This window comes from Mytilus californianus, unplaced genomic scaffold (assembly GCF_021869535.1).
Source record: "Mytilus californianus isolate M0D057914Y unplaced genomic scaffold, xbMytCali1.0.p SCAF_7, whole genome shotgun sequence".
NCBI classification, from domain to species: Eukaryota; Metazoa; Mollusca; class Bivalvia; order Mytilida; family Mytilidae; genus Mytilus; species Mytilus californianus.
Window position 1 is genome coordinate 32,709,238 of NW_026262723.1, and position 22,856 is coordinate 32,732,093.

Sequence of the window (22,856 nt, forward strand, 5' to 3'; positions counted from 1 at the left end):
AAAGATTTTGTATAAAATAAAACCTTTTTTCAATAACAAACAGGAATTCAAAACTCAATATTGTATAATTCTGTCCCCTAATTTTAAATAGATTCACTTTGTTGTCTCTTTGACACATTCTCCATTTCCATTCTCAATTTTAATTTTACTTAGCTCTTGAAACAATTTACTGTTCTTTTCTTCAAGAGTCAACATTTATAGTCACGCAATCTATCTAAAAAACATGCCCCCTCCCGCCAAAATAATAACAACAACAAAAAACCTAACAAAACATTAAAAAACAAAACAAAAAGCAAGATGAATGTGTTGTGTCTAACTAGAAATGCACATTGCGACTATTTTACTTAATTTACACTATCATAAAATTGAAGAAACTATTTGGTTTGCATTTATACCTATAAAATGGTTGGAACATTTCCCTAAAAGTTGCATACCAAATCTTTTCTAAAATTCATAGTATCACAGCATCACAGTATCTTTGATGTATTAAACATAGTATTACTATTTTACTGTACCGTTGGAAGTTAAGCAGACTGATGATATTTATCAATCATTTGAACAAATAACCAATTTGTTATATATGCTTAAATATCAGAGTTCGGCAATTTTAAAGTATTTATCCAAAATATGGATACAAGAATAACAAATTTAAGAGAGAAATGCAACGCCGAGTTAAAAAGAAAAGAGACGAAAACACTAATAATAGTCAACGTGACATTACACAGAAAATTGAACATTACGTAGAAACGCCAAAATATGGTCACACTGTTTTATAATGAGACCATTGCAACATCATTTGATTCTTTTTCATATGGTCTTGTGTACTAATAGAACCAAATAGAGAATTGGGAATGTGTCATAGAGACAACAACTCGGCAAAAGAGCAGAAACAGTCCACAACCACCAATGAGTCCTCAACGAAGCGAGAAAATCCTGCACCCAGAGGCGAGCTTCAGTTGGCATCTAATCAATAATGTATACTAGTTCAGAGAAATGGACGCCACACGAAACTCCGAAACAAACAAAGAACCAGCATTTATTTTTGCGGCGGGGTTAAACCTGTTTTGTAAGATATTAACCATTCCCTATACCTCTAGCTAATACTGAAAGACTGTGTTTATCAAGATCAGTTCGGCGAAATCTTGTACACGAGGCTGAGGCTATCAGTCTTGATCTTTCTGTACATCAAAGGAAGGGCGCGGTGTGATTAAAAAAAATGACAATAGCATTTGCCAATTGAATATACGCACATTCTAATATACATGTACGTATTACATACGAGTTACAGCATAAAATGAAATACAGTAGCTTGAAGGTTACCATTAAATTTAATTTGCTCTGTAAAACAATCAATAATCCTGTAGACAGATAATTGCAGTATAAGTATATATATATATATTTTTTTTGCCAATAAGCTTCGTCAGCTTTTTATGGTGATTAATAACCATGTATCTAATATTAACAACGGGAAAAAAACTATACTCTTCTGGCGATTAAATTGTTGATGATAAATTGCTCCTCATTAGTCTTTATTGATATCGTTTATAAAGCAGAAATAAGTTGATTCATTGAATAATTAATAAAAAAAATCACACAACTTGACTTTTGACTTAATACAGATGGATAAAATGATGGAACTACCTTGCCCTTAAATTTCAACCTTCGTGTGAATGCGGAAGATGACTAGAATAGTCGATTTACTGTAGTTGTACACATACAGTAGAACCTGCATGTAAGTGCACGTTGTCCATAAGTTAAATTATCATGAGAGGTGTTTTACTCTATTTCATTCGAAGTTACTGCAAAGAACGAACAGTATTACTGACATTTTGTGTTGCTACTGTGAAATCTATTTATAAATGTTGTTGTGTACGGTAGCCGATATTAAATTGATCAGACGCGTTTTATGTTTATGTATTCAATATTACATATAAAAGTTTTCAACTTTTTTTTCATTAGTTGTCAGTTTTCTTTTATAAAGTAATTCCTTATTATAACTGTCTTTAATGTGATTCATATCTATTAAATCTACGCATTTCACTCAAAACCAAAGATTTGCTCTGGTGTAGAAATATAGTCATCCCTGGACTCCTATCCGGTAGTTAAACCCATGCTATAGATGGGCTTCCGTTTGGTTGTGTAAAAGAGCAGCGAATTTAAGATTTTTGCATACATGTATTGATAATGTAAAATATAAGCAGCGAGTTCAATACGAGCGTATCTAACGAGCTCAGGAAGTCTTAAGACGAGTATCTGATGTTTAACAATATCAATATGATGAAAATTCTGATAATCAACGTGTTGAATTGAAAAAGTGTTTTTTTTATGATAGAAATATATATTCTTTGTTTAAAAAAAGCACAAGAAAACTGATGGGCCCTTATGAAGTTTGGGTCAAACTTATCAACTTCGATGCAAACATAATGACGTCGGTGATAAGTCTGGGTCAACGAATTTTACGTAACAAAAGCCGGGATATGCAATTTTATGAAGAGCTGAGAAGAGTGATACAGGCAAAGGAAAGACTGATAAAAACGCAGCATCGTCTGGTCGGAAAACGGGCTTTTAATCCGATTCTTCATATATGAAGAGTGTCACGCTCTTTTGTCGATGCAACATTGCAAAACATCTCTAAGGGGTACGTAAGTGGGCTATCACAAGGTAAATACGTCTATCCATATCATAGTTACCCTCATTTTCAATATTTTGTCAAGCCGTCTTGTTATCATCCCTTAATGGTTTGTCAATTTTGATAATAGTTTTGCATTGTCTGATCTTATCAGTCTGTTTAAAAAATTAAAATTACACGCCCTACCGGAATGCTTCGTTCAGTGTGAGTGCTACGCTCTCCGCGCATGAAAAAGCATTTGGACGTCCATTTGAGGAGTCCGTAGGTGACTTGTTGAAAGGAAAACTTTAACTTTATCCAGAGGCTGTGTAAATGTCCCGCTCTTCGACCCTCTTTACGAAACCTTTCTGATTTCGATGGATTTATTGTCAATTTGTTCACGTTCTAAATATGGGAGTGACCGATAGTTGCTAGGTGGAGAGTTGCCTCATTAACAATCTTACAACACCTTCTTATTTTTATATTAACTACTGGTATGTACCACTGGACGCTCAGAGGACACAATCAATCAATACACCGTGTCCCTTCTTTTTAATTACTAGCAGATATTTTCATAATAATATTTTTTTTTGTAACTCAATTTATGTTTTAGGCATTAAAATATCTTTCACGATTAAACAAAAATATTCTATTTGACAATTTATACATTTACGATCAAATTATGCGGTTTTTTGTTGTTTTTGTTTTTAATTGATGGATGGATCATGGCTGGCTGTTGATTGTCGAATTTCAAATTAAATGCATATTCAGGACGATAACATGATAGTGTGATATGAGTGTAAACCCTGCTTTGTACTAGACAGAAATCTTGGATTTTTAACGTGCTCGTTCGTAAGGTAACAGTCTGCATGAAGACATGTCATCCTACCCGGACACATTACTAGTATTCTGACACCTGGCCGACAAGTCTTTGCTCTTACTCCTGAATGCGGCGTGATTAGCAGAGAGCTAGCAAACACCAATTTTCAAGTCTTTGGTTTTACCGACCGGGGTTCGAACCCACGTCCTCCCGCACTCGAGGCGAAATGCTACCACGAAACCACAGAGGAGGTTAATTTCGTGTGTGAGCTATGCATTCAACTTGGACTCTTTTGTTTTACTTTTCGTTAACAGTTTTTGATTCACTTGCCAAGCGTTTTAATGATAAGGTCAAATTTATTTGATGACGAAGATAAGTCGAAATTAGGTTGTAATTTTTGTCAACAAATAAGATTGATGGCCTTCCAAATTTATGTATCTATTGAACGGTTAGTTAACATCTTTTATTAAGAAAATGCTAATTTTGTGATTTATAGGATGTTTGATGCAGATAAGTTTTTTTTCAATATTCAAGATATAAAAAAGGTATTGAAAAGTTGTAGATAAACTAATGAATAATTAAACTTTATGCAGTAAAGTTGTTTGAATAGTTATGATAAAAGAGTATGTCTTTTTATTATTTTGGTTGTCTAAACGAATAAAATTGGTTTACATTTTGGTATATTAAATATTAAATCAATGTGCATTTCTATGTGCGTGAAATTGACATTTGACAAAAGCTGTTGTGATTACTTTGTGTAGAAATGTTATTTACTGATGGAAAATAATAACTGTACACCTTTAACACGATTTAAAATCTTCTAAAGCAATTTTAAAATGTTAAAATTTATAGAGTGCAAATGCATATAGTATGCATTTGGTGGTTTTTTCGTCAAGTTCATACAGTAAGCTTTATCTAAATCAGTGTGTGTGGGGCTGTATGTGATGTGGGAGGGGGTCGAACTATACTGAATTGTTAAAAAGTAAAATCACAAAAATACTGAACTCCGAGGAAAATTCAATCGGAAAGTCCCTAATCACATGGCAAAATCAAATGACAAAACACATCAAACGAATGGACAACAACTGTCATATTCCTGACTTGGTACAGGCATTTTCAAATGTAGAAAATGGTGGATTGAACCTGGTTTTATAGCGCTAAACCTCTCACTTGTACGTTAAGTAAATGATATTTTAAAATCAATATTATATTGCAGAAAAAAACACAATAATACACCTTAACTCCAATAATTATGTCAAAAAGGGAAAAACATCTTATTATAATAAGAAGTAGAGCTTTGCATGGAACCTTTTTGAAGAATATATACTCAATTTATAGTGACTTCAGTTGTTTTATTGACCATTGTTGTTGAAATCTAATAATTGTACTCGTCTGTACCAAACGAAAATAGATTGCAATTATTTTATGTAAGTCTTGGTGATAAGAACGGAGCAAAAATAATAAGTCAATTTCAAATTCCAATAACCACAACTTATAAAATAAGACCCAATACCTATATATATATATATATATTCCCATTTCATCACATGTTAAAGTTTCTGGTCGTAGAGCGGAACCGCACTGCAAGACCAAACACCTTGAATGTATTCCCAGGTGACTTTCGTGTTTCATCGGTGTCAACTAGAGTGTCCCGATGGATAGGATAACAGACAAACGTCTTGAATCCGTCGTTTCAATTTTAACACTAATTTCTTCTTTTATTGACGTTTATTGTAATCAGGAAAATAAGTGATAAAATTTAATTATATTATTACAAATAGAGATTCAGGGAAAATTTATTAACACAAACTTGTAATAAAGGTATAAATTACATAGAATACATTGTGTGAACTTGGGAAATGATTTTCCGATGGAATGTGCACAGTTGGATATCAGTTTGTAAACCAATGGACATACAGGCTGATTTGGCCAATCGAGTTTGAACATAAAGTTCCCATGAATTTACAATAAGAGGAATAATATGAACGGCAATATTACAAGAAAAGTCTTTCACCCCAATATATTTGGTATTAGTTCCAGGAAAATAGCTTTAGAACCTTTTGATTTATTTAGCTGTAATGGGAATCTGTTTTTTAATATAATGAGGATACAGCTAATTATGGTCGGAATATAAATACTTTATTTACCGAATGAATCGATGTTGGTTTAAAAGAGTATTTCTTCTGGAGTTGCAAAATGAGTGGACGACTAATGAAAAAAATTCCACTGAAGATTCTTAACAATCCGAATCGTTATTATAAAACAAACGATGACCATAATACTATTCTTCTTCAGGCTTGCTTTGATAATCCGATCTTTCAAGAGGATGGAAATAAGTTTCAAAATGATGATCACGTGACAGCAAACGACAAGTATCCCGGAAATGACTACAGTTACGCTTCAGGACCAGGACGACCAACCGAAGTGCACTTCCGGAAGACAAATCAAAGACACAAATATTTGCGTATTTTTGCAACTGTAGTGATAGCCATTATTCTTATTGCCTTGATCATAGCTCTTTTAGTAGTGTTTGCAGGTAAGTGCATGATTTTAATATATAACTAGTATTCACGCTCGAAGTCTTCGTGGCCACTATCGTAAGGTTTAATTATTATAAAATCAGACTTTTTGTCAGTTTCTGGAAACCACAACCAAACTGTTGATGGCTCAACAGTCCTTATAGCAGAGTACTAACTGTTGAACTGTTGACCTCAATGTTATGGGTTGAATTTGGTTGGTTTATAATAATCGAAACGGCTATATTTTATACGCTGTTGTCCTAAATAATCATGAAAAAATAAGTAACGTCCATATCAGATGATTTTTCATGTTTTTGCAATGTTATTTTTGCATCGTCCTGCATATGTTGAAATATTTGCCGCTGGACTCAATCATTTTTGCAGACAATCTATCCAAGGATTTAAAGGGTGACAAAAGCTGAAACTACTAAAACTAGAAAACCAACGACCTGAATTATGACAAAACAAAAACGTTAAACAAATAAATGGTAGAGATCAACCAACGAAAACAACTGAATATCTTGCACCTGATCCCGGACAGAACCGTTTAAGTGGTATTCCAAATTCAAGATTTAATATTCTTAAATTAGTATTTTCTAAATTTCCAAATCTTTTCAGATGTCGACTTTCCTAATTTAATTTCAGAAAAAAAACCATGTAAAGATGCATCTTCTAAGTGTTTATTAATTGTAATTGTTATATAATGAGAGCGCCGTTACTGCGCAACGTAAATTGCGAAGACGGAAGTATAGATTTTTTTCTAAATAGACCACTGTGCATCTGTTTGCTATTGCCAAATAATTGTTGATCTAAAGATGCATTTTTGTGAACTTTATCATTATATTTCTTTGAAGTGTTGTTTTGTTTTGTACTTTATTTTGACCTTTTTAACTTTTTTGATTCGAGCGTCACTGATGAGTCTTTTGTAGACGAAACGCGCGTCTAGCGCAAATACAAAATTTCAATCCTGGTATCTATGATGAATTTATTTGACTGCTGTTTTGTCTATTTGACATTTACATTTTACCGTGGTGCTGTCTGTTTGTCTATTCATGTTATGGTGTTTTGACCCCCCCCCCCCCCCGGTTAGAGTATCTTCTCCTCTTTTCTCTTTTTATGTTAGTAAATCCTTTTAGTTGTCTAACTTAGGGTTACCGCATATCACCTCTTATACAAACAACATATAGTTGAGATACGTTGTGTTTAGATCAAGTTTTAGAGAAATTTACACTAGAAGTTATAATTTGCAGGTCTTCAACATTTTGTTCAAATCTGAAAACCCCCGTGGTTTCGGTCATTCAAGAAATAATAATTTAAAAACAGTCCTTCTGTATATATGTATAAATCTTAAATGTATTCTTAACAATAAAAATGATTATTTTCTGTATATGTAGTAATCAATTTATCTTTTCGACTCTACATCTTAAGCATTATCATTCCGACCTTCATTTCCATATTCATTCAGTAAAATTATAGAACATGTTTATTATATGAAATATCACTTAGTAAAGTGATAAACATTGTAAACAAGTTGTCCCTTAAGAAATTCTATGGTTATTATTGATATGTTGATAAAGTTTATAAGATATTGGATTTGTCTCACAATGACACAAGTTGTTCGACAAGAGAATTTCTTTTGTTACACATATGATTATAGTTAAATCCCGAAGCATCTCGAATCTCTCAAAGTTTGTCTTAACCTAGCCAGATTATGAGGGTTGTATTTCGGCACTCTAAGACTTTATAATGTTGTATATAATAGTTTAAAACCCCAAGGTTGACTGAGTTGCTAACATCTAAGTCACCTGGCCGGCCTGTGTTTGATAGTCTTCTCATTTGGGAATCATACTCTGTGCCACATCTATATATTTTATATGATGTACAAAAAATGGTCACCTTGATCTCCTTCCGACCAGCAGTACAATCCTTGACAATTTAGGGCGTCAGTTTGACTGTGTCGGATGGTTAAATTCGCAACCTTGTGAGGCCAGAATGGAGACTTTAAATCCGATGCCTTGTGAAGAGAGAGTACCACGCTCTCTGCATATTTAAGAACTCTTGTAACAACTGTTTGAGGGGTCCGTAAGTGGGTTGTTGCAAGGCAAGATTACTACCCCTATATACCATGAGATTGTTTTCCTATGGCAATCAAAATTTCTCATCCTTCATCCCTAACGTCCCATTTCGTAGATCCTAACTAGTATTGTATTCATGGTTAACAGCTTATCGTCCTGGATATGCATGAAATAATTTACACTGGAAGTTAAGCAAGCACCACTCAATCACTAAATTATGGTTTGATTATTACCCGCAGGATATATGGAGTCGATGAAAAAGCAATGAAAAAAAAAAGGATAACGAAAATGTAAATGGGACACTGGTAATTAAATATTTCATTCACATTCAAAAACAAAGTGGCAACACATAGAATAAGTACGTTCTGAAAAGTGGCAAAACCTGCCTGAAGGACTGAAACTTCGATTCTAGATGAGTATCTGATTAAACCAATCCATTCTGACGTGATGTTGATCTATACAAACACAAATGCCCCTCTTCAGCTAGTTTTCCCTGTTTGATGGATGGAGTCTGGGGTGACTCCAGTCAATCTTTGAGACTAAAGAGATTGTGACAAATGTCATGTACAACAAAGTGTCCGGCATCTTTTAATGTTGTATATTTATACATATTTTATATTGTGTCAATCTATTCTTTCTATCATTCTTTCGTTCGCCCATTTTTGCAAAAACACAAAGTTTGTATAATGTCAGTTATATGGACAGTGTTTTTTTTCTTTCTTTTTTCCCCTCACTCATTTAATAATCCCAAATTCTATAATTTTTAGCTGTTCGAGATTAGCCTAAGAACTTGCATGTGTAAATCTGATCGTCGCTTTAAAAATACAAAAAATCAAAATGCGATTATGTTTATTTAAAAAAAAATTGACGTCGCAAAGAAAACATTTTCAAATATTGCTTCCATACACCGCAAACATCACCTCACTTAAGGCTACAGGAACTAGACGTTAACGTCTATGTGTAGACGTTTCACGATGTGTATTGTTATTGGTTTTTCCCTCTGGAAACCGTCAATGTCAACAGTTTATAACTCAGATGGTTAATTAGTGGAGAGATTTTACGATCCAATGCCCATTTTACTAACTAAGTCCTGTAAGTGCTTGTAAAGGAAGTGTATTTAAAACGGACGATTAAACGCTCCTGGTTCTCTGTCAAAACGTCTGTAAAATTGCCTTGAAGGATACTTTTCATTCTCGACAATTACCGTGTTTATCTGTTAGTGGTTTTTACATTTCCCACTAAATCCGTATTCTATTTGTTGTACGTGAAGAACCATTGTTAGTAGCTTATAGCATGTTTGTCATGATTATTCCGGACAACATGTAGTTAACCTTGGTTTGTTCGTATGATTTTATAAATAGATGACACTAAGCGGGTGATTAAACTTCAATACGAAAAATTGATGTTATTTTACAACAAGCTAACTTCCAAAAAGAGATGTCTCCTTGTGCTATTAACGTGCAGGAAGTGTTTCATTTACTCAAAACGTGACGTATACGTGCAGTTTTAGTTCAAACTGTGCCCTTTGCATGTGCAACTAGCAGATGTACAATGTCGCATACTCTATGAGCGTCTGGATTTTTAAAATTTTTTTTTTTGTGGGGGGGGGGGGTCTTTCAGTTCTGTATTCTTTAACTTTTAATGTCATTCTTCTCTATTCTTTACATTTTTTGCTGATTATTCTCTATTTCGTATATTTTATCACTCTATTATTCTCTATTCTTCATTTGTTTGATCATTTTTTCTATTCTTTTTTTTTTTGCCTACTGTGGTACTGTTCCATTATTCTGTAAACCCAATACCAACCCTCCTCTATCAAACGGAGTGTTTCATACGCAAACAGTAGCCGGTAAATGAATGTACAATGTATCACTAAAAATGCAGTGGAATATAGGAATATTTTTCTAATCCAGAAAAAGATAACCTTAGCTGTATTTGGCAAAACCTTTCGGAAATTCGAGTCCTCAATAGTGTTCAACTTCGTACTTTGTTCGGCCTGTTTAACATTTGAGATTCGATTGTCACTGTATGATGAGTTTTTTGTAAACGAAACACGGGTCTAGCGTACAAAACTGTTAGCCTGGTATATGTATTTGTAATATGCTTATCTTGCATGTATTTATAATATGATTATCTAGTTACCACTTTAAGAATATTAATATCACTTATGATAGGCAGATGCAAAGGGGCAAATAAAATTGAGAAAGGAAATGGGGAATATGTCAAAGAGACAACAACCCAGCTAAAGAGCAGACAACAGCCGAAGGCCACCAATGTGTCTTCAACGCAGCGAGAAAATCCCGCACCCGGAGGTGGTCCTCAGCTGGTCCCTAAATAAAATTGTGTACTAGTTCAGTGAAAATGGACGTCACCCTAAACTCCAAAACATATAAATGAACTAAAATTTAAAAACATAAAAGACTAACAAAGGCCAGAGGCTCCTGACTTGGGATAGGTGCAAAAATGCGGCGGGGTTAAACATGTTTTGTGAGATATCAACCCTCCCCCTATACCTCTAGCCAATGTAGAATAAAGAAACACATAGCAATACGCACAGTAAAACTCAGTTTAAAAGAAGTCCGAGTCCGATGTCAGAAAAGGTAACAAAAGAAACTAAGCAAAATGACAATGATACATAAATGAACAAAGGACTACTAGCAGTTACTGACATGCCAGCTCTAGACCTCAATTAAAATGATTGAAAGATTATATAATTATAAATAATGCATTTAATGCAAATACATTGAAAAGACGATAATTTTAGCTCGTCATATTTTCCGCTGTACCTTATGGAATTTTCTTTTTCAGATGTGTTTTGTTTTCCTTCAATAATTACCATAGATAAACATCAAACAAACTAATTGTAACAAACCTTCTAATGCATTTGTCTGCTTCAGTAATGATAGTAATCCAAAATACAAATATTTGAAATAACACCGAGTGAACAGATAACTGTAAAACTACACATTGGGATTTGAAAATAACTTTTAATCTGTACAATGGTTCCAAAGTAAATAAACAATAAAATATTGACCTTTCCACTAGAAGCAATTACGTGTACATGTATTCCTCTGTATTTGTGCCCACTACATTTAAAGCTAGTCTTGTTTTAAGATGTTTTAACTTTTATTGCCATTGCTATTTTTATCCTCTGTTTTTCTATAATTTTTCGGAATTTGGGTTTAACATGAACAGACTTTTGTCACATTAATGATAAGTATAAAAAGGGAGATATGAAACAGCATCCCGTCGAAACTTAAAACCTCAGAAAACGTGTCAATATATGTCTATACTGGCTAATATGTTTTAATTTGTGAACGCTTTTGAAAATATTACCCAGAATGCTTTAGATTCTGAAACGGCGAACTGGAAAGTACACTAATATACTGTCCATTGGTCTTTGGTGGACAGTTTTCCCTTTTGTAATCATAACAAATCTCCTTACTTTTATAGTACATATAAGATTATTAATATTTTATTATTTATATTGCAGGTAAATCTGATGAAGAAAAACCAGTAGGTTAGTTTATTTGATTATTATTTTTTTTCTTGCTCAGTGCTGAAGGCCTCACTGTGACTTTGAGATGAAAAACAGCAATCAAAGCGCTGTTCCTTTGCTTTTTGTGTGTGCTTTGCTGTGCATGTCCTGATTTTGTATCATGAATGGATACCCCCATATCCTTTGTTTTTCTATTATATACAAATTTATAATAGAACATTACAATAATATTTTTCATTTTCAACCATATGAAAACTGGTCAATCCAACTAAGATCAACTATTTAAGAAGGGTTAGAACCATTTGCAATCATTGACAAACTTAAAAAAAATAGAAAGACTTTAATTTACTAAACAGCCCCCTTTTCAAAATAGTTGATCTGTCATCGACTAATTCTATTATAGAGCTCACGTGCATTTATAACAATATGTACCTACATATATGTGCTATTTCAAATGTATTATATTTCCTGTTATTTTAACTAATTTACACAAGGCCCTAATTAAAAAAATCTAAAGGGCAAGCACCGTCAGACGACGTCTGGGTGATTTGTTAGTAAGTAATTAGACATTTCAATCGATCGAAACAACTGATAAGGAAATATGTAAGGAGTAGACGAGCAGTAAACTATCAGTCATTTTACTTAAAAAAGTGAAGTTGTGCAAAAGTATGTTGTGATATACGAATTTTATACGATTATGGTTTCCTTGCTGGTTTTATGCTTTTTACAACAGACGAATTTATTATTCGAAGGCTTATTGCTGTTAACATCCCAGATCAGTTCAGTGTCTTCTTTGAAGTCCGCGTGTGAATGAAATAACACTATATGAATTTGATGCGTCTGAAGCGGTTTTCAAGAATAGCCAATCCATCAATGGTCAACTGTGTCTGAAGGGTTGGAACTATGTGTAATCATTGTCAAACTATTTGAAAAAGAGAGATAACAATTTGCTGCTCAAGGACGTAGTATGGGTATTCACCGTGACTTATCTAATATTTCACAACATATTTCTTGCTCCGTATGAACCATATGAACGGTATTTCCTTTAAACAAGAATAATTTCTGTTTATCACATTAATAAACGATTTCCTCCTATACGAGTTATATGTAACTCTTGTTCGGAATAATACCGTTTATTTGGGATATCGCTCCGTGATAGAACAATTACTCTATAAGTCAGTATACATATTTTTAGAATTTTCCATCACCCATTAAAACTAGAATAATAATCAGGCTACGTGTTTGCTAATCAGTACAAAGGCACCTAGAGTTATAAAAATTATTTTCAATGTTTAGATCATGAACATTCGATTTTCCAATTAGATCTTCGAGTAATCACTACGAATTCTCATAAAAGAGGACATCTTACTTTCGATTTACAATATTACTTGTCAAGCTAGTAACGCTTCGGTTACACGGATCTAACAGAACTGTGTTCTAACTCTCTGTTCTGATAATTATTGTATCAACCAATTAGATTTCTGCTGCCTTATTTTTGAAGGCGTGTATCATAGCGAGGATCCCGAAAACGTCTTATCCAAGAAAGTAAAATTGAACGTTAGCTGATGAATCTTGTAAGCGCGCAGCGTGGACATATGATCTTAATTTAAAACATGTTGAGTATATTCAGATTAGCATTGTTGCTGTAGAAAACCAAGAATATTTGGTCAAAGTTTTTGAAAGATTTTATAAAGTGACAACCGTCAAAACAATCTTTGATTGAAGAAATCTCATCATTTTTTTTTAAACGTGGATAGACTTTGACAAGAATTAGTTAATCATAGTCATAGTTTAAGAATGATGCAATTGTTAATGTACAAAATAAATGCAAAATTGATGGAAAAGATAGGTAAAGATCCAGGAAGTGCAAAAGAAAATTGCTTCATAGAAATGAAAGGATCGATGAATTTACTTTAATCAGTTGTTCAGCTTTACATAGAAGCAGATTGAATATCTCGTGACCATTCAAGATTATTTCTAAATTCCACAGGGTCCTCACTATAAGTTTTAACAGAATTTCTATGTACCACAGGGTCATCACTCTAAGTTCTTAAAAAGAGAGTATTAAAAGTTAATCTGTTTTCTTCTTAGTAACTTGTTTCCTGTCCCCTGTCTCCACACTCTTGTTAGATTTCTCTTCGCAATATCGAAATGGTTATACACAGACTACACAGTGAAAGAGCAATGCAGTCATTCTATGAGATGTTTATTGAAGCCATTTTTCATTTTGTAGAACTCAATTCCTGCCTTTTCTGTGACCAAGGTTTTGATGAAAAAATTTGATAGTGACAACATCTGACTTCTTCTTGTTCTATGCCCACATTTTTATATGGAAACCTTTGATAGTGACAACAGGTCTGAAGTCAGTGAGACAAAACACCAATGACTTAATAGAACCAAATGGTATACACATACACTGAAGTCTTAGGCAAAACAGTGTCTTTGTCACTACATTATGCCGATGTAAGGCAAATAAGTGGACTCGTTATCTTTATATGTATACGAAGTTGTTATTTTTGATGATGAACACAATAAATAAAAAAATGTAAACAGGAAGTATCAATACATTTGGACAGTACAGACCATACTAGTATTCAATGTAAAATATATACGATTAAATAGCCCGGTTCTTTACAAATGCGACAAGTGCTTCAATTAATCAGAAGACTTTTTCATTTTAGGTCATTTTTGGTAATAAAGCTCCTATCGTTTCTACGTAGTTATACATCCCGGGCTTTCAAATGTTTAGTTTTGAGATCGACATCCTGATGAATGTAAAGCAAGAAAAGGGACGCTGACGTACGACATTCAACCTTGTCTTTTTGCTGTTGGAATCATAAAATTTACATATATCAATATATATATGATGATACAATGTATATGATTGTATACTTCTTTGCTAGCATAATATTTTAATTTTTAATATTTTATATTTCAGTGCTTTTTAAAACAAGTAGGATATCGGGCAGAGTAAAGATCATCCAGGGACCATTTTCTGTATATACATCATCATTAAAAGACTCCAAATCGGAGGCGTATCGTTATTTTTCAAATAGTTTTATTTATAAAGTAAGTAAATGTATTTTCTGATCAACATAACTTGCTTTTTGATGTAATTTTGTATTAGTTTTATGAGGGAAATTATGGTTAAATTATATTAATATCTACAATGCTTGATATCGAATACATTGTTTCCGTAGACTACCTCGAAACTCCGGCTTTTACCGAAGTTTTTCGATTTCTTTTTGATTTGATACTTGTAACTTTGCTTGATTTGAAGTATGATCAAGTCATAGTTGTTGGCTGACGCACTCAACCTGCACGTATTAGACAGTGTAATGAGCAACAGTGAAAATTTGCAATGTTATGTTTTACTTTTTTATTAGAAAGATTCTACAGAAAGTAAAAACGCTGTTTGTATTGTTCTATTTGCTATGACATCAGATACTACTAACCATTCTGGGGCGTTTGTGTTCATTGTTTTAAAGATGATGTTATTCAGGGTATAAAGAAATTACATTGTTTTCGTTGAGACAGAACCATTTTGTATTGATTAACAAGTATTAATTACGCATCGATCTCAAGGCTATCCAATAAATTTGGTTAATATTTGTCATGTCCTCCGATTGAATTTAAGGCTAAATAGATATAAGAAGATGTGATATGAGTGCCAATGAGACAACTCTCCATCCAAGTCACAATTTGTAAAAGTAAAGCATTATAGGTCAAAGTACGGCTTTCAGCACGGTGCCTTGGCTCACACCGAACAGCAAGATATAAAGGGCCCCAAAAATTACTAGTTTAAAACCATTCAAACAGGAAAACCAACGGTCTAATCTATATAAAAAACGAGAAACACTTATGAACCACATCAACAAACGACAACAACTGAACATCAGGTTCCTGACTTAAGACAGACTAAAGGCTCTTTATAAGCACTCGTACACTTGTTAAGTAATCCGTGTTATGGGTTGACCCCGCCACATTCTATATATGCCTGCCAGAAGCCTTTCATCCAATTGTTGTAGATGGTTGTATATGAAACTCACCTTGAAATGTTCGTAGTAACTGCAGGTTCATGCGAATCGTTCGCGTAATATTAAAATATTGTCGGGGTACATACAGAACATATGTAGACATAACCAACACATTACATCAAATCCAACAAAGAGTGTTAGCTTTGTCCTGTTCAGAAACGCTTTTCCGAAAGCTCGAATTTGACTATACAATTATAAGTTGCTACAACTTGTTTCCTCTCAAAGAATATGTTTCCAGTTTGTTTCAATAGAGAGTGTTGGTTAGAAGTAGAAAAACAAATGTATAACTTCCATAGTACTTTATGTTACATTTGTTTGAGCTACATTTCCCGTTTTGCTCGGAGACATGATTGACTTGTTTATTAACCAAAAATTTGTTTTGTCCACACATTATTGTCAATATAATGGAATTCTATGCGACTGTCATACAAGTGAGAGGTTTAGCTAGCTATAAAATCAGGTTTAATCCACCATTTTCTACGTAAGGAAATACCTGTACTAAGTCAGGAATATGACAGTTGTTTTCCATTGGTTTGGTGTGTTTGAGCTTTTGATTTTGCCATTTGATAATAGAGTTTCCGTTTTGATGAATTTTCCTTGGACTTCGGTATTTTTGCTTTTTTACTTTCTACAAAATATCTAACTACAAATATATAATCCCAACCATTGTTATGTATTGGGCTACATATTTTATTACATATTGTTCTTCGTAAATATCTATATCGATATTTCCAATCGAATTTTATTTCAAATATAGACTTGCTCTGTATACAGAAATTACAACCTATCAGTTACTCCTAGTGAAGAATATTACACGCAATAACATAAAATAATCTTAACTAGGTAGAAAGTAGTTTGAACATACCCTTTTCCCCTTCTGCTTGTAATCTGAGACAAAAATTGTTTGTTCCCTTCAAATTTAATATTACTTTTGATATAACCCATAGATAAAAAAAAAACAAAAAGGCACACTTGAAATCATTTTGCACAGAACATATTTATGCGATTAAATACGGGGCTTATTTCATAGAAAATCGTACATACAGTATTTTAGTGATTGCTGTTTAAGTCCTTATACACATGAAACCGGATGTGACGTATTTGTTCTGATGGTATTCCACCTTATTCCTATACTACTGTGGATTGGTTTATTTTCGTGGATACCAATGTGCATGGATTGAGGAAAAAGTGTATTTTCGAGGATATTTGATTTCGTGGTTTTGCCAAAGCCATATGTTAACAGAAAATTTCTACTTCGTTGAACATTTAAAATCATAGTTTACCTATACCCATTAAATCTCCGAAAATTGGTATCCAACAAAAATGAATTCACAATACCGTTCAATAAAGGAAATAACGTAATCTATGAATTTTTAATTATAGAGTGAATTTAGGTTTTTGAAAACAAGGGCTAAAGTCATACACTAAAATTTGGAAACAAATGTGTAGTCCTTCTTGCTAATGCATACATCCCAAATAACAAGACATCTTTGTGAACAATAATAAGTTTTATGACGAGATTAGTATATGACATTGTTTACCAATGTACGTTTGTTATTAGCATTCTCTATCTATTACAGCCAATGCAATATTGATTCACAGAAAGTGGTGTCTTATCTGACTGATGAAACTTTGCTTATTTAGCAATATTAAGCTTCTGATAGACAGTGTTACCTAATCATGGTTATTTACATGCAAAATAAAAACGGATATCGAGTCAATTGCTTCTAGATTCCGAATGGATTGTTCAGTAAACACTGCTGTCGGATTCATCTCGCGTTTTGGCATCAGATGTTTATGGGTGGTGGGTGGATTGGTAATTGTTTTTATCAAAGTAGACTGTAAATTTAATTTGCATCTGTTACGATTCTCTTCATATAGCAGTATAAAGTTATATGATGTTAATTTCGTCCAAACATGGAAATAAAACATTGAAATATACATGAATGTCTCTTTGACTTACGACATTATTTGACGTATTGAAATGGGAGTATTAGAAAATAAATGTATACAACGCAAATCAGGAATAATTGATGAATTATGTCGTAAGGTTTTTTGTTTCAAGATATAGTATGTATGACGTCATGAAATTCATCGGAAAGTTAAAGATAGCAATTATTTATTGAAAATATTGACACAGGTCAAATTGTGCAACTTCAATGAAATTATTCTTTTATATTTTATATTTACATCCAAAAATCAATTAATCAGTACATTACACTTAACTTGTATTCAACGATTTTCTATTTACGGACACCTGGCGATAGAAACTCTTTTATTTTGATATTTTTATTCTAGTGTAATATTTTTGTACACACACAATGATATGCAATAATGATTATATAAATATATTTTCTGAATTTGCATTTCCATTGTAAATGTTCGGTCGTTAGCTCTTGCCGAATAAAAACGAAATGCAGATTTGAAAGTTTAAAATCGATCAAATTATAATATATAATATAATCTTGGAATTTACGATTTAGTATAACGACTTGATAACAAAAATCAAATTGCAGTATTGAAAATTTCGACAACAGTTTTCAGATTTGATATAATATGTCGTCAGCAGTTCTGTTAAAAGCTAGGTATTATGTTCTGTTTAAACTTGATCAAAAAGTACATATGTAAGTTTTAATTATAGGTGCTCCGGAAGGCTTCTCATATCCTTCTCTACATGTTATAACGACAATAAATGTACAAACGCCTTTTTCCATTCTTCAAAGACTTCTTTTGAAAACATAAAACAACACTTGCAAAAGATACCAATAGGTTGTACACAGTGTGAACGGTATCAATACATTTTCTTTTAAGTTATTATCTCGAAAAATGGTAAAGAAACAGCGGTTGATTCCTATCCTAAAGTAATTAATTGAAACCTCTCGTCTTTATTGTTTCTAAATAGTACCATATTTAGAAAAGCTATTAAAATAATCAGTGTGGATAAAAGTTCTCTTTTAATGTTCACTATTCTTAGATCTTTTCCAATCCCTAAAATGAAGTTTCACAGGCGTATTTTGTACTTTATCATCAGTACTACAGAAGTATTTAACATGAATCTATAATATTATTTCAACATGTTTCGATAACATAGGAGTCACTTTCAAGTGATATGAAGGTAGAATTAGAAAGTCAAAGACGCGTCCTCATATCCTGTTAACTACAGAAATATATATTACACAAATATGCGACTTTGATTACTTTGTCAAAGAAGACAATTTAGTCACCATCTGATTACTTAATTCTTTGGCACTTATTGTTTGGGAGTTGAAACAAGAATCCTTACATTATCTAGAATCCAAAATTTATATTATTCCAGAAACCGGAGTGTTATGTGTAATAAAATCGATCTATATAAATGTAGTAGGATTGCCTATGAGAGAACTAGCTACCAAATGAGAAAACCAAAGGCCTGATTTATTTCAAAAAAATAAAAATAACATACATGATACACAATAACACACGGCAACCACTAAATTAGCATGCTCATGACATTGAATAGGCACATACGAAATGTAGCGGGGTCAAACATGTTTGCGAGAGACTAACCCTCCCATAACCTTTGGAAATGGTGTGGTTGCACAACATAAGAACAAATTATAAAAATTCAGTTGAGAAGGGTTTGTCTAATCAGATCGATACAAAGCACAAGCACAACTGACACGGACCCTAACGACACAAAGTACCGATCTGTGACTTCTCGCAGTGACTGAAAGCTATTTCGATGCCAATAACAACTAACCAAAAATCAAGCACCAAAGATATTTATTCCTGATGAATATCGGAATCATTTTTAATCGGCATGTATCAATTCTTAAAATAAATATCTTAAATTTGTATTGAAAATGCGAGGTAATATGACAGATATAAACCAGTTTTAATCAAGGAAAATTCGTTTTGTAAATGATTACATAAGATCTATTACTCATGGGAAACATTGTATAATAAGCATTCAGTTCTCTTGAATTTCAGATAACAGTCTCCAGGCTTATAGATTCAAAGATCATTGATCCACATTTTATGACACTTAAATAACAATACTTTTATTTTATTTGTAAATAATTATTTCATACATGATGTTATAAATAATGGAATGTAATCTTATCTTAACCATACTTTTGATATTCGAATAAACCTATGGTGACAGCACAGTAAACAATCAATCTATATCAGAACGTCAAATGTGTGGTAAATCAACATCATTTGATACCGAAATATTATTTGACAACAGGAACAACATATTCATGTATTTGTTTCATTTCCAATTAAGCAATTTAACGGAAGCCCATTTTGAACATTTATAAAATTTTATATTGATAACTTTAACTTTCATTATTAGTTATTCTTAATGGGAAAAGCGGTAAAAGAAGAAAAAGTTCAGGGTATCTGTTTACCTTTCTGGAGCGACTGAGAACACTAAAAGTTTTAGTGGGTTTCATGTTGCTCAGTATTTAGTTTTCAGTGAATTTTTTTGTGGTTTTCTTTACCCTTTCCTGGTTTTCCGTTTTTTGCCTTGCCGTTGTCCGTTTGCTCTTCGACTTGTGAGAATTGTTTGTCCCCTTTGTATTTCTTCCTCTTAAATATAATACACGTATTAATATACGATGAAATTGTATTGACTCGACATTATATAGATATAAGAAGATGTGGTATGAGTGCCAATGAGACAACTCTCCATCCAAGTCACAATTTTCAAAAGAAAACCATTATAGGTCAAAGTACGGCCTTTAACACGGATCCTTGGCTCACACCGAGCAAGCAAGCTATAAGGGCCCCAAAAATGACTAGTGTAAAACCATTCAAACAGGAAAACCAACGGTCTAATCTTTTTAAAAAACGAGAAACGAGAAACACTTATGAACCACATCAACAAACGACAACCACTGAACATAAGGTTCCTTACTTATAACGATAAAAGAATAAGGCTTAGAAACGGAAAAAAATACAAGGCCGTGCCGATGATGTTTTCCCAATTTTAACTGAGTGGGAATTCGAATGGCTGGTGATTCATGCAGGACAGGGGACGCTTTCACTGTCGACTTACCCGGTCTTACTCATATCGAAGTTCATACGATTCACTCAATTTTTGTCATCTTAATTGATTTGTGTTGCCTTACTTTATCGCATCACTCTTCTCGCATGATGAACTTAAGACACTCTTATTCACATTTTTTTTTTATTAATACCGGTAACGTTTATGTTATATAAGCACCTACGTTTTAAGGTAGATTCACTGTATACCACCATCTTAGATTGTATAATTGCAATACATAATCGGTCTAGTTCTTTGCCTATATCTGCAAATTTTGAGACAGACTTGCAATTTATGTGTAAGACTATTTAATTATATAAAGACAAATAAGTGATTGATTGGATTATGCAAAATGTTTAAACAAATACCAAATATTTGTGTTTTTAGAATACATTTTTGAACTTAGTCATTTAAGGGGAGATAACTCTTATAGTAAAAGTTTTTTACTGGAATGATAGTGAACTTTTCATTTTTTACTTGTAGTAAGAAAGCAAGTTCGGTGACACCATTTTTTTTCTGCTTATTTCTTAAAGCATATTATAAAGCCTATCTTCTCATATTTTATTTCAAAATTCTATCTCATAGATTTCTATTCATTCACAAAAATGTGTTTTTTCATGAACAATCTATGCAAATTTGTGCAATTTTGCACGACTTGTAGCTTGAAAAATAGCACGGTGACCCATACTTTTTATTATAATAAAAAAAAAAATCATAGTAAAATCTTCGTTTTGGCAAAGTGTAGGAAAATTCTAGCTGAGGAAATATATACCGATGATCCACCTTAATATTATATTTATATTGTGTCATAGATCAAACTTATTCGTTTAGTGTATGTTTACTTGTTTTGTTTTAAGGTCTTTTTGTTCGAGTTAAGCCATTTCAATTTATATTTTATAGTGTCTTTTTATGTTGTAATGTTACACTACTGTGTATCAGGTTAGGGTGATGGTTGGCGCCTGTTAAAACGTTTAAACCCGTTGCATTTGTATGCCCCTCTCCCAAGTCAGGAGCCTGTTGTTCAGTGGTTGTCGTTTGTTGGTGTGGTTTCATAGGTGTTTCTCGTTTCTCGATTTTAATATAGATTAGACAGTTGGTTTTCCTGTTTGAATGGTTTAACGCTAGTCATTTTAGGCCCTTTATAGCTTGCTGTTCGGTGTGAGCCAAAGCTCCGTGCTTTGACCTACAATTGTTTACCTTTACAAATTGTGACTTGGATGGAGAGTTGTCTCATTGGCACTCATACCACATCTTCTTATTTATAAAGATACAGATACCACACACAACATATTCACCAACCGTTATTCTCGTTTGAAGTAAAAGGTTTGAAGGTAACAGAAAAGGACTGCAATTTATAGTTTTTGTCCAAACAAATTTTTCATCCATTGCTCGATGCACTGTCAGCTTGTCAATCCAAAAAATATTCTGTGATTTCATTATATTGTTTTACAAATTAATGGCATTATATGATGCGTTTGTTGATCTTTTTAACTTAAGGGAAATTTGTAGACATATAATCCATAAATTATTATAAAGAACTATTTTAACTTGCACACCGAATACACGCGATCGACTCCTCGAGTTGTAGTGAAAAGTGCATTTAATCAGTGCCTCTAATTGTTTGCAAATGTTTAAAACAACACTCTATAGATTTTATTCGTCCGAAGCGCTTTATGGATTTACCTTCATCAGGAGCACTGAAAGCCAAATACTAGAAAGACAAGATTTACAAGAACCGAAGCAATTGCAGAGCTATGACCAAAAAGGACACAAAAGTAATAGCCAAACCCATCTTCGGTCAACTTTGACTCAGGAAGTTGAAACCATAGATTCTTAAAAGTTCTAAATTTATACACGGCTGATTTAAGATAACCGTCTAACGACTGTTTTATTTACCTTTTTTTCCAGATAAATGCAATATTTCATACAAGTGATTATAGATCTGTATATAATTCAACCATCATCAATTCATTATCGTAAGTATGTTATATTTTTCTGGTAAAAGTAACCATACACTAGTGAATGCTAAATTTTAAAATAGATGTGTGATGAAACATCTCGTATTGGTGTTTAGGTTAACAATAAGTTATATACTTCATCAGAATGGGGTAGCTATCGTAAGAGCCACTTATTTGACCTTATTTGAAATTGCAAAATTAGTAAATATAATTCCAGCCTTTTTTATACATGATCAAACTGGTGTTTCAACTCACTAGCTACATGTTTTCGATCTTAGATCTTTAGATACCAGTACAATCCGTTGCAGTGT

At 32.9% G+C, this 22,856-nt stretch overlaps 1 protein-coding gene across 4 annotated transcripts in view; it reads left to right on the forward strand.

The window, feature by feature from the left end:
* LOC127708925 (atrial natriuretic peptide-converting enzyme-like) overlaps positions 1 to 22,856 on the forward strand; it is a 98,439-nt gene that overhangs the window by 40,536 nt on the left and 35,047 nt on the right. For 3 of the 4 annotated variants that reach the window (XM_052214111.1, XM_052214109.1, XM_052214110.1), the window contains 4 exons: positions 5,724 to 5,964; positions 11,516 to 11,542; positions 14,460 to 14,590; positions 22,496 to 22,563. In XM_052214111.1, the coding sequence (XP_052070071.1) occupies positions 5,724 to 5,964; positions 11,516 to 11,542; positions 14,460 to 14,590; positions 22,496 to 22,563 (467 nt within the window). Of the gene's footprint in view, positions 1 to 5,114; positions 5,965 to 11,515; positions 11,543 to 14,459; positions 14,591 to 22,495; positions 22,564 to 22,856 lie in introns of those variants that run through there. The other variant, XM_052214108.1, reaches the window with a different exon arrangement.